Source organism: Cydia strobilella, chromosome 19, assembly GCF_947568885.1.
Source record: "Cydia strobilella chromosome 19, ilCydStro3.1, whole genome shotgun sequence".
Taxonomy (NCBI): Eukaryota; Metazoa; Arthropoda; class Insecta; order Lepidoptera; family Tortricidae; genus Cydia; species Cydia strobilella.
In genome coordinates this window covers 13,064,025-13,080,993 of record NC_086059.1, presented here as the reverse complement: position 1 = coordinate 13,080,993, position 16,969 = coordinate 13,064,025, and the positions used below count along the sequence as shown (strand labels likewise).

Sequence of the window (16,969 nt, the reverse complement as noted above, 5' to 3'; positions counted from 1 at the left end):
AGTCGTTATCTAAAACCAGTCCAGTTAGTATTTTTCTCGCGTTAGTGTGGTAAATCTGATTCAAAGTTTGTTTAACCCTCGTGCCTTGAAATACTCGCAACGTTCAAGGTTCCAATTTTAGAACCATTCGTTCGTTCGTGAAAAATATGGGGTCCCTTTGTTTGACATAATTATTGAAAGTCATATTATCATTAGTCATAATTCTGAAACCGTTAACTTTTCAGGATTTTCCTCGGGTTATCCTATATCTAGAAATGTTAGGTTAGGTTTGTTTTATGGCAATCCTGAAAAGTTACGCGTTTCTGAGAAAAACCAAATTATAACTAATGATAATATGACAATAATTACATTCACTCAATAATTATGTCAAACAATAGAGACCCGAAAAATATCCATGCCAAATTTCATCTTTCTAGCAGTAATGATCACGGTGTAAAGCCTCGGACGGACGGACAGACAGACGGACATGGCGAAACTATAAGGTTTCCTAGTTGACTAAGGAACCCTAAAAAGGAAAATAATGAAACACTCATGATATAGTAACGCTATAATTATAATTTAAAGTAACATGGTTAAAATAAAATAATACATAAACCGTTACAAAAAATATAAACAAGGCGCCTAACGCGCCGATCAAAAAAAATTGTCTTTTAGGTTATACCCGACTGGGACCAGTAAATCATTCATACAGTGCTCTTACTTATCCTTATTTGTATTTTATTTACTTATCAAAAAAGTAAAATTATAAAAAACAGAAATGACCAACAAGAAAACGACGCTAGTACAGAGTAGAGGTAGACGGGTCTACCCAACCCGTCATTGAAACCGAAATGTTGGATGGATTAGAATCTGTGCCGTATCCCACGAATACACATGCTGGTGGCTTGGATTACCGAAATCGTAATTTTGGATCATAGCCAGCCCACTACACTAAGGGATCTATTCCACCGGTCAGCGATGGCTTCACCGAGATGTTTGATAAAGGTGGACATTTGCGGAGCGAAGACTCCATCGACGGATGTGACGAGGGGAGCGAGTTGCGTGACGCTTTTCGCAGGCGTTCGAGTATTTTCTTTTTTCTCTTCTTCGGCGGATTTTAGGACGGGTGCTACCGGACGTGAGATATAAGAGGGAGCGTCGGTGTCTACGACACGGATATTAAATAACGCCTCCCTCTGTGCATCCCACACGCCGCGGCAGCAGAGATCCCCGCGAAGTCCACCGTCGCCTTATCCTTAATTTGTGCTTAATAGATATTTTTTTATATATTTGACTAGCGACTCGCCCCGGTTTCGCTCGGGTTACAAAACCTTACCAAATTATACACCTAAACCTTCCTCAAGAGTCACTCTATTAATAGGTGAAAACCCGCATGAAAACCCGTTTATAAGTTTTAGAGTTTATCGCGAACATACATACATACAGACGTGGCGGGGGACTGTTTTATAAGATGTACTTAGTGATATTCTACCTTGTTATAGTCATAATTCAAAACACAAAATAAAGATAATGGCATTGTAAATGTGTTCTGAGGCAATCACAAACATATTGTCTGATTCCCGATATGACAAGAAAAAGTAAAAAAACGCCTCATTTTCCTGTTAATCCCTAAAATAAAACATCGATATGAAATATAGTGAAATATTATATTTTATAATCATCTCTATTTCTTACAAAATTTCGTTTATACAATGCATTTCCAACCGAGATCATGGCGCTTTTAGTAGGATACAGAGGACTTAAAGCAGGGTCCAGACGGGTGTAACGTGTAACGTAAGATTACGTGTAATATAGCGTGAACGTGTGGACGCGCGCTAAGAACCGACAGGCGATGGATGCCGCACGATACATTTAATTCTCGTCATAGTATAGTAGTTATAGACATGAAACCGAGCGACCAGGGGTAAGAGAAAAACATTCATGTATTGACAGGTTAATGTATGGCAGCATAATCCTTTTTCTCTCTCACTCTTATAAACTTCGGTATTTCGCCATCGCCTCCTACCTATGCTGCCATAACCCGACCATGAAAAAAAACCCGGTCGGTGATAAGGACAAAGCATGGCACTATTTTCTCTTTCCTCTTATAGGAATCGCAATAAGACTATCTTTCTTTATCAAAGAGTGTCAGGCCCTTGAATTCTCGTAGTGCTATCCATACGCAGAATTCGGGTTACATTACACAATGGATTACATCTATAATCACTTTTCAAATTCTATAAAAGATCTGGAAAATCTAGGCAAATTTAAAAAACAGCTGAAATTATTTTTGATTAGTGGATGTTTTTATAGTATTAATGAATATTTTGATCAAGTCAATAGGTGAAAATATTACCGTGCTATGTTTATGTAAGGAAATAATGTAATAATGTGTGAATGTATGTGTACTCTTAATTTAATGAAATGTGTAAAATAATTGTAATCAAATCACCTACCTACTTGTAGCCCTCTTATATTGCTGTGCCCTTGCAGTATACCTTTATGTTCTACTCTTATATTGCTGTGCCCTTGCAGTATACCTCTATGTTCTACTCTTATATTGCTGTGCCCTTGCAGTATACCTTTATGTTCTACTCTTATATTGCTGTGCCCTTGCAGGGTGTCACATGTATACCTTTATGTTCTATTCCATCCATGTTTGTAATGTGATATGCAATAAAACAATTCTACATTACACGTTACAGCCATCTGGACCCGGCTTAACAAGAACATGGAAAATCGATTGTCATCAGAACAAAATTTCTAACTAATTGTATGCCCCTCCCCCTAGCCCATCAGCTGGCGACGCCCTTGTCCCTTCGCAACCATAATTAATCTAAATAGGTACAGAAACATTCGCAGTTGGGCTATACGTCTCGCCAGTAAAATCATTTACATAATAGTAGGTACATTACGATACAAGTGCGAAAAATTACCTATTCGCACATGTATCGTACGACGTTTTAGTAGTATATGGCCCTTTAAATTTTCGACACAGTTGCGTAATGAGCTTATTATCGCACTAGTGCGGTAAAGTAGCACCATCACCATAGTACCGTAAAAAGTTTAATAATTTCATGGCAACACAAGATATCGCGCAGTTGTGCTAATATTTCTGAAAGTTTCGAGTCTATTTGAGTGGGTCACTATAAGCCGTAAGTTTATAAGGTCAATTTGTGTCGATACATACAAAATGTGTGTGAAAAGGTGTCAAATAGTGACAAAGAATTATATACCTACTTTTAAAACAAAAATATTTAGAGTACTCCTGATTCTGAGGTGAAATAACTGATACATGTGACGTTCCACAGATAAAGGTACCTTATGGCGGTTGGCGCTTACGCTTTCATTACCGACGCTTCAATACAAATACGGTGCTGCGCAATGTAAGTGCCAACCGCCATAAGGTACCTTTACCTGTGGAACGTCACATATATATTTTTTAGTAATTCATTTCGATCGTTAACATTAAAGGTCGTCACGACTTTACATCGGGATCCCTTTGTTTGACATAATTATTGAAAGTCATAATGTAATGATTGTCATATTATCATTAGTCATAATTCTGAAACCGTTAACTTTCAGGATTTTCCTCGGGTTATCCTATAGATAGTAGGTTTGTTTTATGGCAATCCTGAAAAGTTACGCGTTTCTGAGAAAAACCAAATTATGACTAATGATAATATGACAATCATTACGTTATGACTTTCAATAATTATGTCAAACAATAGAGATCCCTTTACATCATGTCCAAATATGGCCAAGATTCTCTCGTATAAATTGCGAAATTATGAGCCAGCTCAAATAGAGAGCAAATGGACCCTCGGTTACCATCATTGAAGCTGCCTCCTTTACTATTTAAATAAATATAGGTAATCACTTAATTTAGGCCTTCCACATACATACATTTTTCGTCCCATCTATTTTCTGACCATCATAAAAATAATATGAAAAATGGTAAAAGAATAGAAAAAAATTTTTTTTCACAATATTCCCAGTTATCACCACCAAGTTGTGATTTTTTTTCTCACTTTGGTATCAACTGGGAAGCCCATATTTCTCTGATAATTTATTAGGACCGAAAGATCGTAATTCTGTAGAAACAATTTTTTTAATGAAAAAAGCGTGGTTTTTTTTTTTATATTTTTCATTATCATTATAAAGTACACTCTAGATTTTGACTCTCGCGGTCCTTTTCTAAACTTACATGTTCGAAGAGGAAGACGAGAGTCGAACAGATACCTCGCTATATAAAAGTTTTACATTGCCATTTGAATTTAGACCTTAAGCCAACGGTATATGATATACAGTACAACTACAAGAGTGCCAGGTGATAAAATACTGCTTCAAGGATACTGTAAATATCCTATGTTACTTTTAACTAGAACCAAATTAAGCGGAAAGGGGACGGCCGCTCCCCCATACAAACGTAAAGTCTGTTTTTTTTTATTCCGTAGACTAAAATGACGTTTCATCTGTAAGACATGACATTTCTTAGTACCACATGAAATGTCATTTTAGTCTACGGAACAGAAAACCAGAATATAGTCCCCATTTTCCTCTCTGGATATTGACATTATGGAAAATATTTTTACATAATTTGATGTATAACTATAGCTATGCCCCTACGTTTGACTTTTTTTAGATTTTTTGGATTATAGTAAAAGTTTGGAGCGATAAATAGATTTCATACAAAATTAATGTAATTAACGGGGTCTATTGCGATTAAATTTCATTATTTTACCTTTTTTTTTCTTTTTTTTTTTATCGCGTTAGACCCGTTAATGACATTAATTATGCGTATTAAACGCGAGAGTTTAAAGTGTTAGATTTCATACAAATTTTTAAATGCTCCTAACTCTTATAACAATAAAAAATTCAAAAAAAAAATTAAACAGCTGTGGTTGATATACAACAAATTGTTTAAATATTTTCAACAACGATAATATCCAGAGAGGAAAATGAGGACTACATTTGTATGAAAAGGTCATTTCGCGCGGGTCCACTTTCATCTTAAGCATTGGAAACTATAAAAATTTAAAATCGCTTCACCGAAACCGGTTACCAGTTAAGGTGCAGTGGGTTCAGCCAGCAGTTTTTGAAAAATCGTAAAGTCGTCGTCAATAGAACTTGCAAACAATGTAGACAAATATGACAGATTTTGTTAGCGTTTGACACATAACCTAACATTTTTACGAAGGTTATTTTCGCTGAATTATTAATAATTAACATTTATTCTAAGCTTAATAGCATCGATCGCAGACGTTTCTGCTTGTTAAAAATTAATTAACATTTAGTTTAACTAAAAATTTATATAAATAGAATATTTAAGTATATAGACTGTTGATAAGGTCATGGTTGTCCTTTTAAAGAGCGAGATTACGAAGTAAGGAAGGTAAAACGGTTTGTTTACATTGTTCGCAAGTTCTATTGACGACTTTAGTGTTTTTTTTAGATCATACTCGTAATAAGGTTGCGTAAACCAGCGGTTCTCAAACTTTTTTTTGTTGCGGAACCCTTTTGGAAAGCGAAATATTTGACGGAGCCCCAAATGAAAAATTTTCGTTCGTCAATGTAGACCAGATATACCTATGGAAGAGCTGGTTTTCTTTGCTATTATTACAAGTATTCTTGCGGAGCCCCAACTGAGGCTTTGCGGAGCCCCAGGGGTCCGCGGAGCTCACTTTGAGAATGGCTGGCCTAAACATATGAATATTTATTCTTGAAGCATTTCTCTAGAAACTTCATCGATTCGAAGCCTGATTTTATAACTTAAAATTAAACTTTTAAACTAACTTTTTTAAAGTTTATAACTTTCGCTCGATATAAACTCATTGACATTTATATGAATCATATTTTGAGCATTAATTCAAGGAATTTTGAAATTGAAAAAATACCAATTTTATTAAACCGGTTTTTCATATAAAAGAACCGGTTATCAAGTATTAATGTAACGATAAATTAAAAAAAAAACTTTTCATCAGTATTATAACACCGTGACACTTACCCTGCAATCCAGTTGATTCGTTTATCTTTCCATACTGGACCTTATCACAATACGACAAGGTCTCTTTTTATATGTGACAGTGTATAACTATCTAACCTCATTATGTATAGGTACACTACACACCACCGCTCATAATTATTTTGGCACTCGTAATTTTTTCCATACACTTGTATACAAAATCGACTCAGAATTATACCGCTAAGTCGCAGTCGGGTAACAGTTTTTGGTGCAGTTTACTTTTTTAATTTAACAGACATATCGAGCTTCAAAATGATGTGCAGAATATTCGTGTACATTGCCTATTTACCAAATGGCAAGCGTATAAAAATCCATAAATCGTTTTCCAGTACAAAATCGTTTTATTTTGTATGAACTAGTACATAAGGGTTTTTTAAATCGTTGCATAAAGTAAACTCGAAATTTTAAAGGATGTCTTTGGCAACAATTTGAGGCTCAATATATTTACCTAAATAAAAATTTAATCCAACATGTAAGAAAGTAATTTGCCTGCGATCGAACAGTATGATTATGAAAATAATTTTTGTATACAATTGTATGGTGAAAACTGCGGGTGCCTAAATACTTTTGAGCGGAAGTGTAGGTACATTGTTAATATTAACGATATTGGTGCATTTATGTACAGTCGAGAACAAAAGTAGCTACGCAGATAAAGTATTCAAAATTATGAATTTATTTTAGGGATAATAAGGTTTTTTTTAACGATTATAAGCACTTTGCCCGCGTAGTTATTTTTGCTACTTGTGTGCGGGTATTTGGTTATGATTTACAAACATTTGACAAGTGTTTGATTTGACAGCAACTTTCGGACACTGTAAACTTTTTAGATAATATTTGTTGTATACAAAATCGGAAGCTGCGGCAATCGACAAAAAACTGCGGTTTTATGACATCTGAATCTTTATTTACGTTCACGATAACTAAAGTCTTAAATAGTTAGATACATAAGAGTTAGACCAAGATAAGTCTGCAACGATTTTGATAGCATACGAGCATACGCAGTGCAAGTGTTATTTATACGTCATAATTTCATAGAAGTTTGACGTTTAAAATAACACTTGCACTGCGTGTGCTATCAAAATCGCTGCAGACTTGACTGACAATTATTGATTAATAATTCTATAAAAGGTGCAATGGGTTTAACCAACAGTTTTTGAAAAATCGTACCTAGTGCTTTTTTAGATCATGATCATAATACGGTCGCAAAAAAATATGAATAGCAATTTTGAGGCCTTACCCTAGTAACTTAATCGATACGAAACATGATTAAACAACTTTTGCTCGATAGAAAAAATCACGAACATAGGTTTATATTGCACTATTATATAATCATGAAAGTTGTTTCTAATAATGCGTAATATTATCTCAAACATGCAATGAAATATCATCCTTACGTGCGTCATAACAGGCTTCAAAGTATCACGTTTCGGGCGGAGCAAGTCGAGAGAACTGTAAAGGAATTTCATACGAAATTGAAGGCCTAGGCCGGAAAGTAATTTTATTTAAAATTTTAATGTAAATATGGCGTCTGTGTTAAGGCGAACAGGCTAAACATTTTTTTTTTTTATCTTTATAGGGCTGTATCTCCTAAACCGTGCGTCGTAGCGCAAAAATAATCAAATTTTCGTTCTCATGTGAGCAACCCTTAATTTATTAATTAAAAAAAAACAGGAAAAAAACTTTATAGGGTCTTTTAGGGTTTGCCGGTCTCATAACTATTCGGCCTCACTACGTTAAGCCGTCAATTTTATTCGGCCGGCAACCCCTTGCTTCACGGCCTCTGTAGTTATGTACTATTAATCGATTACCCTTTTTTGTCAAAAATTACAGTTTGCGCCGTGCACAGCCGTACGCTTAATGCTCAGCGAGCTGCGCTCGAAGAAGAACCTGAAATCACTGCACCTTGAGGTTAATTAGGAGCAACCCGCAAGAAAATTTACGTGTGAAGCAGTTCTTTCTGTGATCCTATCACGATCTTAAAGTTTACAGTATCATAGAATGCTGCAATACAAAAATCATGAGCTCAACCAACAACGACGTCCCGTCACCTGTCCGACTTCCCCGCGTTGAGATGGTTCGGGGCGTCGGCGAACGCGAACTTGAGCCTGTAGGCCTCCGCCACCAGCACGCTGATGTTGGAGTCCGTCCAGTTCTGTGTGGGCACGTTCTGGAGGAGGATCATGAGGCCTTGGAAGTCGCGTTCAAGCATGAGACGCTCGCGCCAGTGGAGGAGGAAGGCTGGAAGAGGAAAGTGAATGGTTCTGTCTACAAGAAGAAAAAAACCGGCCAAGTGCGAGTGGGTCTCGCGCACGAAGGGTTCCGTACCATTACGAAAAAAAAACAGCAAAAAAATCACGTTTGTTGTATGGGAGTCCCATTTAAATATTTATATTATTCTGTTTTAGTATTTGTTGTTATAGCGGCAACAGAAATACATCATCTGTGAAAATTTCAACTGTCTATCACGGTTCATGAGATACAGTCTGGTGACAGACAGACAGACAGACAGACGGACAGCGGAGTCTTAGTAATAGGGTCCCGTTTTTACCCTTTGGGTACGGAACCGTAAAAAGCAGTGTTTTTTTCATTGATGGTAGAAGATACATAGTGTAAGAAAAAATCGTGCTCATGAAAGACATATCGGGACTCGTACATAATGACACACACATTGCACACTTGCTATCAAATGTACTATTTTTTATTCTTAACTCGTTAAGCCACGTTTATATAAAACTAGCTTTTGCCCGCGACTTCGTCTACGTGGAATTAGTAATTCAGATACCTTAATCTTTAAACAAATCTGCTTTTAAATCCATCCTTTTTTTCACCCCCAAATTGGTCCACTCTATAAATTTCCACCCCATTTTTAAACCCTTATGGGATGATTTCGGGGATAAAAAAATATCCTACATCCTTCCCCACAGCTCAAACTATCCCTATACCCCGTTTCATCTAAATCGGTTCAGCGGTTATTGATTCCCCATACAAACTTCCACCTCCCTTTTCACCCCCTTAAAGGATGATTTCTGGGATAAAAACTACCCTATGTCCTTCCCCGGGACTCGAACTAGGTATTTATCTGGTGTGGCTGTGGAGGTTAGAGGTAGTCTGATGTGAACCTATGCACACACGTACAGCTGGAAGGTAGCAAAGCCGTCTGACTCAGCTAAGTACGTGTCCCACAGCCGAATGGTGCAGGGGGGCGGTATTTATCTGGTGTGGCTGTGGAGGTTAGAGGTAGTATAATGTGAACCTACCTGCACACACGTACAGCTGGAAGGTAGCAAAGCCGTCAGATTCAGCTAAGTACGTGTCCCACAGCCGAATGGTGCAGGGGAGCGGTATCTCTCTGGTGAGGAGGTTGTTCATCCAGCGGAAGGAGAACTGGAGGTAGTCGACGCCGTGGTTCTGGAGGTGCGTGTGGAGGGGGAGGTCGATGCGGCGGATCAGGTCTTTCAGTTGGTTCACCTAGAAACAAAGTGTTACTTGCTTTGAGACGGGTTATAGAGTAAATCGGAATCTGACTGCGATGTTCGCATAGAATCTCCTTTTTTAGGGGAAGCAAGAAACTAATTTAGTTTTTGTTAGTAAGTCATCGTGAACAGTTCTTGATAATAACCCTTAAAATGGATAAATGTTAAGCTACATTCGACTTATAATAAGTGAGTGATCATAAAAAAAAATAAAGTACTGCCAGATACAATTTTATTAGGCAGGCGTCCAGTTTTTAGTTATTCTAGAGTTAGGTATTTAGGTAGTCCATCACTTTAATCCCGAATACTATAACTAAATATATCCGATTGTTGTTTTTTCACCCAATGGCTACAACTCTCAATCGTCTTTACACCCTGGCGGGCATCATTGTCCCGTGAAACGGAAAGACATTTAATATAAACTTGGATCTTTTACGTTGGTATTAAGTACCTTGATGTTTTCCTGTTCGTGATGAGTAACTTATTTTGAACAAATGAAATCATCTAAACATTTATTTTATTTCATCCTCATCGAGTATAAACACACATGAATATCATGCCCTATAGATGGATAGCTCAAATGAGAGTAAGATGACATTTTAATTTCGGTGGTGACGTGGCCCTTTCGGCCGCGACACCAATCTTTTCACAAAATAAGCAGTCGCTGGTCACTATTTCGGCCAAACTGTGTAATCATGTTAAAAAAATACATTTAATAACGAAACTAACCTTATATTGAATCCCAAGCTGCGCAAATATATAATTATCCTGTATACTGTCCAGAAACTTAGACAGGCACCAAAACGAGTCCGCTTCTATGACATCCCGCTGAGCTTCCTCCAGCTTATCCAGAGGATAATTATCCAGTTCTTCGCCAGGTATGGCCTCCTGGAGGAACACCATGAAGAAGGGTGTCACAAGGTCGTTGATGCCTTGCACGTAGCCGGACGCGGGGTGCCGGATCGCCCAGATGTAGAGGATTCTTTCGAACATCACCTGAAAATAGAGTAATGCTTTACTAATTTACCTAGAAAAAAAATATTATTAAAAACAAAAAACCTGACTGCTTAAAATACTAGTATAGCTATAAATATTGTTAGAAGGTTCATTGTTTCTAGACAATAGACTACCTGACCCGTATGCTGCTTGAAGAGTGCTACCAGCGGACTCATCCGCGGTGTATCAACGTGTATCTGCCTGCAAGTATCGTCGTCTTACATGGCGACCCTGCCAATGCAACTCTGTTTTAGAACACTCCAGAAATGCAATTACCTGAACTGTGCGTTGTTGAAAAGGTGTGACCAATGGGCTCTTCCGTGTTATATCAATGTGTATCTGCCTGTAAGTATCGTCGTCTCTTTCTGCATCGTAGTACTGTCTCACTAGATGCTTGTAGTCCGCTCGCTTGCGCTCTAAAGTCTCCGTGCGACGCTCGGTGTTGGCTCCCTTACTCTAACACTTTAGTATAATAGCGCAGCATCACATGGCGACCCTGCCAATGCTTTTAGGACACTTTAAAATAGGAATAGAACTAACCTGTACAGTGTGCTGTTGAAAAAGTGCGACCAAAGGGCTCATCCGTGGTATATCAATGTGTATCTGCCTGTAAGTATCGTCGTCTCTCTCTGAATCGTAGTACTGTCTCACTAGATGCTTGTAGTCCGCTCGCTTGCGCTCTAAAGTCTCCGTGCGACGCTCGGTGTTGGCTCCCTTACTCTAACACTTTAGTATAATAGCCCAGCATCACATGGCGACCCTGCCAATGCTTTTAGGACACTTTAAAATAGGAATAGAACTAACCTGTACAGTGTGCTGTTGAAAAAGTGCGACCAAAGGGCTCATCCGTGGTATATCAATGTGTATCTGCCTGTAAGTATCGTCGTCTCTCTCTGAATCGTAGTACTGTCTCACTAGATGCTTGTAGTCCGCTCGCTTGCGCTCTAAAGTCTCCGTGCGACGCTCGGTGTTGGCTCCCTTACTCTAACACTTTAGTATAATAGCGCAGCATCACATGGCGACCCTGCCAATGCTTTTAGGACACTTTAAAATAGGAATAGAACTAACCTGTACAGTGTGCTGTTGAAAAAGTGCGACCAAAGGGCTCATCCGTGGTATATCAATGTGTATCTGCCTGTAAGTATCGTCGTCTCTCTCTGCATCGTAGTACTGTCTCACTAGATGCTTGTAGGCCGCTCGCTTGCGCTCTAAAGTCTCCGTGCGACGCTCGGTGTTGGCTCCCTTACTCTAACACTTTAGTATAATAGCGCAGCATCACATGGCGACCCTGCCAATGCTTTTAGGACACTTTAAAATAGGAATAGAACTAACCTGTACAGTGTGCTGTTGAAAAAGTGCGACCAAAGGGCTCATCCGTGGTATATCGATGTGTATCTGCCTGTAAGTATCGTCGTCTCTCTCTGCATCGTAGTACTGTCTCACTAGATGCTTGTAGTCCGCTCGCTTGCGCTCTAAAGTCTCGGTGCGACGCTCGGTGTTGGCGGGAAGGTAGCCGGCTAGCAGGCGCCATGTGTTTGCACGAGCCTGCAGGGAGGAAACGATTATTTACAACAATACACAATTTAATTTAAACTAACAAGATTTTCACTCATAATTTTAAACTAACACGGGACTTAATTGCGTAAAAACTCCACCACCACGAAAGTAACGTCAGGCCATAAATAAACGTAAGTATTTACGCGATTAAGTCCCTTCTTCTTCTTTTAAAATTATGGCTTCAGCCCAGTGGGACTATTTCGCCAGTATCAAGGTATTGAGAGGTTTACAAACGACAAAAATTGTACGGTTGTACAAGACAGTGTACGGTGATTTGTTAGCTCTTGTAAATCGATAGCTAGTCTTTACAAGAAGCACGTGGACTACCGGCCGTTGACTCCAAGATGGTGGTTAAACGCGCTTCAAAATTAATTCTCCATTCACTGCACACTACCACATTAGTTTACTGTATAATAAGCTATCGATATTACACTTTAAACAATATTAATAAGCAAAAAAACAAAGTAATTAATCACGATGCTATCAAGATGGCGCTCGAACCGGAAGTCGATTAAGTCCCGTGTTAGTTTAAAATTATTAATTTAAACTGTCGTAATTCAAACTAACATTAAAGTAATAAACCTAGGCTCTCCGAAACATGTCACAAGAGTGCCTAAAAAATACGTGAGTATGAGTACCGCTAAATTAGTATAATTATTATTGATTCAATCTTACACGGACCAACCTAGCTACAATAGGGATGATGACACATGTTGAATTTTATAACAAAATCTAGTAAAATAGATAGCAAATGAGCAATTTATCACAATAATGTGGATATTAAAATAATATACGGAAATGATAAAAAATACAGGATCTAAAAAACTAAAAACATTAAACAACATTAGTTTTATATGTGAAACATTATAAATATGAATATGGAACTGATTTTACACTCGGATCGCTAATTTCACGCCGATTCAGGCTTCAATCGTATTTTTACGACGGCGAACTATGCCGTGGAGATTTACGATGAGAAACTGGACATATTTTCAAAGATAAATTTAATATCCACCATCTAATTTTGTAATATATACACGGTGGCTAAAAAATAAGTGCATTCCCGTTGCCAGTGAGGTTTTGGGATTATACTGAGCCACTTTTACTATGGGACCAACCCCGAAATAGCGAAAGTTATATGTCACTTGTCACTGATAATTTCAAAGAGTGTCACTAGATAGGCACTTTAGATAAAAAAATATATGATAAAAAAACTGGTCCAGTGCGAGTCGCTCGCGTTTCAAGGGTTCCGTACATCACGCAATATTTACCAATGTTTTTTATTGTACGTGAAAAGTGAGTGAAACGTCTTGAAAAACCCGAATGTGTGAGATCAAAAGTTTTCATTGAGATTGAGCATATACTTATTGCATTATATACACATTTAAATAGTCGATAAAAAAAACATTCACACTCTACTGAAAAGCAATGTCATTGCGACAAGATAACGGGGTCTACACATTACAGTTTATAAATATCTTCATTTATAAAACTGAAGTGATAACAAGTGTTTTATCATATCAATTAGTATCTTGATTACACAAACAAATCAACTTAACCTGTTGTTGTTGTAAGTATTTAACTTTCCTGCTACCCAAAGGTTGTCTGGAAGAAATCGCTTTTTAGCGATAAGACTGCCTGCTGTTAACTAGTCAAGCTTGTATTTCGCTTTCTGTGTATTTTTTAACTTTATGGTGCACAATAAAGAATATTTACTTACAAGTCCTCCCACTCATTAATAATTAATTATGTAACAACTAGCGGCTTCACACGGCTAGTTCAACTAATATACATTTATGTCTCTGTTTGACCTAATGGTTGACTGGTAGAGAATGCCTTTTGGCATTAAGTCCGCCATTTGTACATTTTTCTTTGCTTGTGCAATAAAGTTTAAATAAATAAATAAATAAATAAATATACACAAAACCTTTACAAATTATACATATAAACCTTCTTCTTGAATCACTTTTTAAAAAAAAAAGCATCGAAATCCGTTGCGTAGTTTTAAAGATCTAAGCATACATAGGGACAGACATCCACCCAGACAGCGGGAAGCGACTTTGTTTTATACTATGTAGCATAGAGTAACTGATACTAGAGCGTTACTGTCATAGTAAATTTTGTAACCCCAGTAAATTCGCTGCCATCTGTCGACACACTTTAAAACTAAAAATGAAGATTTATAAAAATACGATAGAATGTATTTAAATATAGATAAATGATTTTTTTTTATTTACATTAATTATTTTTATGATTTTGACCCATGTTCTTTCACTGATATGCGTTAAAATTGTTAAATAGCAATCGAAACCGTCAACGCCATCTATACGACTGTAGGCCAAAACTAGTAGCGCCCTCTGAACCAGAATCAAATTTTCTTGATTTTCGAGGCACGTTTTTTCCTTAGACTGTATCCATCTATTACGGAGTTATATCTATCTTTGCTATGTAGCGATGACTAGACAAATGGTAAGGTGTATTGGTTTACTTCAGAATGTTAGGTAGAGTCAGACCAAGATAAGTCTGCAACGATTTTGATAGCACACGCAGTGCAAGTGTTATTTTAAACGTCAAACTTCTATGAAATTATGACGTATAAATAACACTTGCACTGCATGTGCTATCACAATCGTTGTCGACTTGTCTTGGTCTGACTATAATTACAAAAGTTACCAATAATTACAACATTCTAAAGTATCTGGATTTACCCAAATAAACCTTTATTTCATTTAAAATACCAATTCATGAAGGCTTATCATAATGATGTTAGATGATTATCTTGAGAGGCAGTTTTTAAGCATAATTATACTGATAACAATTTAGCCAAAATGAGTTTTTAAATAATACAGTATGGAGTTATCTGGCTTGGCAGCTTCTGACATGCTGATAGTAGTTCTTTTTATTTTCACTGTTATAATTGAATAAATATTATGACACAATCTTATACAAAACAGGCTAGTCTCATAGTACACACAAACTTGTGAAAGTAAATAAGTCAGATAGATATGCAACAACATAATATCTTAGCCAAGACAAATGCAATTCAAAATATGTGTCGTTTACAAGGAAAAGGTACCACATTGTCGCTTGCCATAAGGATGCTCTGACAGGTTTTTCTTATAAATATACAAGCAATTTTCGTCCTTATGGTAAGCGACAATGTGGTACCACTTGATTGAAAACGTCCCATTTCATAATGGGAGACCTTTTTATAAGGCCCCTGAGCAGCTAGAGGATAAACACATACATAGAAATCATCCATAATTTGGAAATAAGTATTTATGCACATTTCTCAGTTACAGCAAAACCTGTTTAAGAAAATTCTGTAGGGATCATGTCAAAAACGAGTCACAAGCGAAAGTGTATCAACCATAAATAAGGACTTCCGGTTCGAACGCCATTTTGACAGTAGCCTCGTGATTAATTGCTTTGTGTTTTGCTCATTAATTAATATTGTTTAGTGTAATAATAAATAAAATAAAAATAAAAAAGCCTTTTATTTCTGGGTAATGAAACTTAATCAATTTTTTTTTTAAACCCAATATGTCTAATATTTAATGATCACTCCAGAACCCTCCTAAGAGGTATAGGCCTCTTCCAGATTCTACCACTTTCTTCGGTCTTGGGCCTCCCATATCCAGTTGGCCCCCACTGCTTTAATTAGTGTAATATCGATAGCTTTATTATACAGTAATCTAATGTGGTAGTGTGCAGTGAATGGAGAATTAATCTCAAAGCGTGGTTAACCACCATTTTGGAGTCAACAGCCGATAGTGCAAGATTTTACCTTGTCAAATCAGGCCAGAATTAATTTCATCAAACAGTGACTCGATTCTTAGAAGTAAGAAAACAAAGTAGATATTTTTCCCTCAAAAATATTTTGTCTGGCGGAAACAATCATATTGGAATGACAAAGATATTCTGTGTTTTAGTATAGAACATTGGCACTGCCAACAATTAGGCACTGGACCTCCCAACATCTTAGGTTAGGTACTAACAGAGTAATTTAAGTATATTTGTAACTAACAAAATATGGATTGTATAGTCTGAAATAAATGTTTTTTTTTTGAGACTTATGCAGTGAGGCCATTCAGAATGAAGGAATTCACTTTGACTTGAATCATGTTGCCAAACACCAACTCAATATATAGCCAGCAACAACACAATTAACTTTGTTTAAAAAAGTTCTTACATTGGTGTAAGGCTTGGGCCTTAAATAAGTTATCTATATTATGTATCGCACTTACCTTTACTGGAATCCCAGACCAGCTAATCTGCTTCAGCTCATCCAAGTTAATAACGGCATTATCATGCAGCTGCTGAAACCTTTCCAGCTTAGATTCACTGCTCTCCTCTCGTGACGTGAGCGCCGAGAGCCGCACCGCCCGCGGCCGCCCAGGATAGTGCCTTAGCGGCCCCGCGCTGCCCCCAGGCCCGCTCCTCCGCCCCTCACTCCTCCTCACTGGCACTGCATCCTCCCTCTTCTCCTTTTCACTTTCCACTTCAGTCTTCACTGTCTTTACATTCTTAGTACTATTCCTATGCGAATTTATAACGTTCAAAGCGGCGGTTTGCGATATGGCTTTAGATATCTTCGTCTCCGCGATCCCTGATATGATCTCGTCGTCCCCCAGGTCCCAGGCATCATTCACCGAAGCCTGGAACTGTTGGTAAGAAGACCCAGACATAACCTCCACTCCCCGCTGGGGCCTGCCCGGTACGCGCTGTGGGGTCTTCCAAAACGTGTCAGGTAACCCGTTTTTGTCATGTTCGGGTTGGTGACTTTCCATAATAATATACAGCAAGGAACATTCTAAATAACTTTGTTGAACAACAAAATAGTAGAAGGAAAATGTTTTTGATATGACATGACACTTGGACAATTGGACATAGACAAAATAACTCTTGGTTACGTACCCCATGGGTGCGTTTTCTTTGC

General features: G+C 37.5%; 1 protein-coding gene across 1 annotated transcript; it reads right to left on the bottom strand.

The window, feature by feature from the left end:
- Positions 1-534: 534 nt before the first annotated feature.
- LOC134750223 (TBC1 domain family member 22A) lies at positions 535-16,934 on the bottom strand. Its single transcript, XM_063685364.1, has 5 exons — positions 16,278-16,934; positions 11,806-12,018; positions 10,207-10,473; positions 9,262-9,472; positions 535-8,242 (listed from the first exon to the last, which is right to left on the bottom strand). The coding sequence occupies exons 1-5, from the start codon at positions 16,818-16,820 to the stop codon at positions 8,049-8,051; spliced, it is 1,428 nt and encodes a 475-aa protein (XP_063541434.1). The 5' UTR covers positions 16,821-16,934; the 3' UTR covers positions 535-8,048.
- Positions 16,935-16,969: the final 35 nt, after the last annotated feature.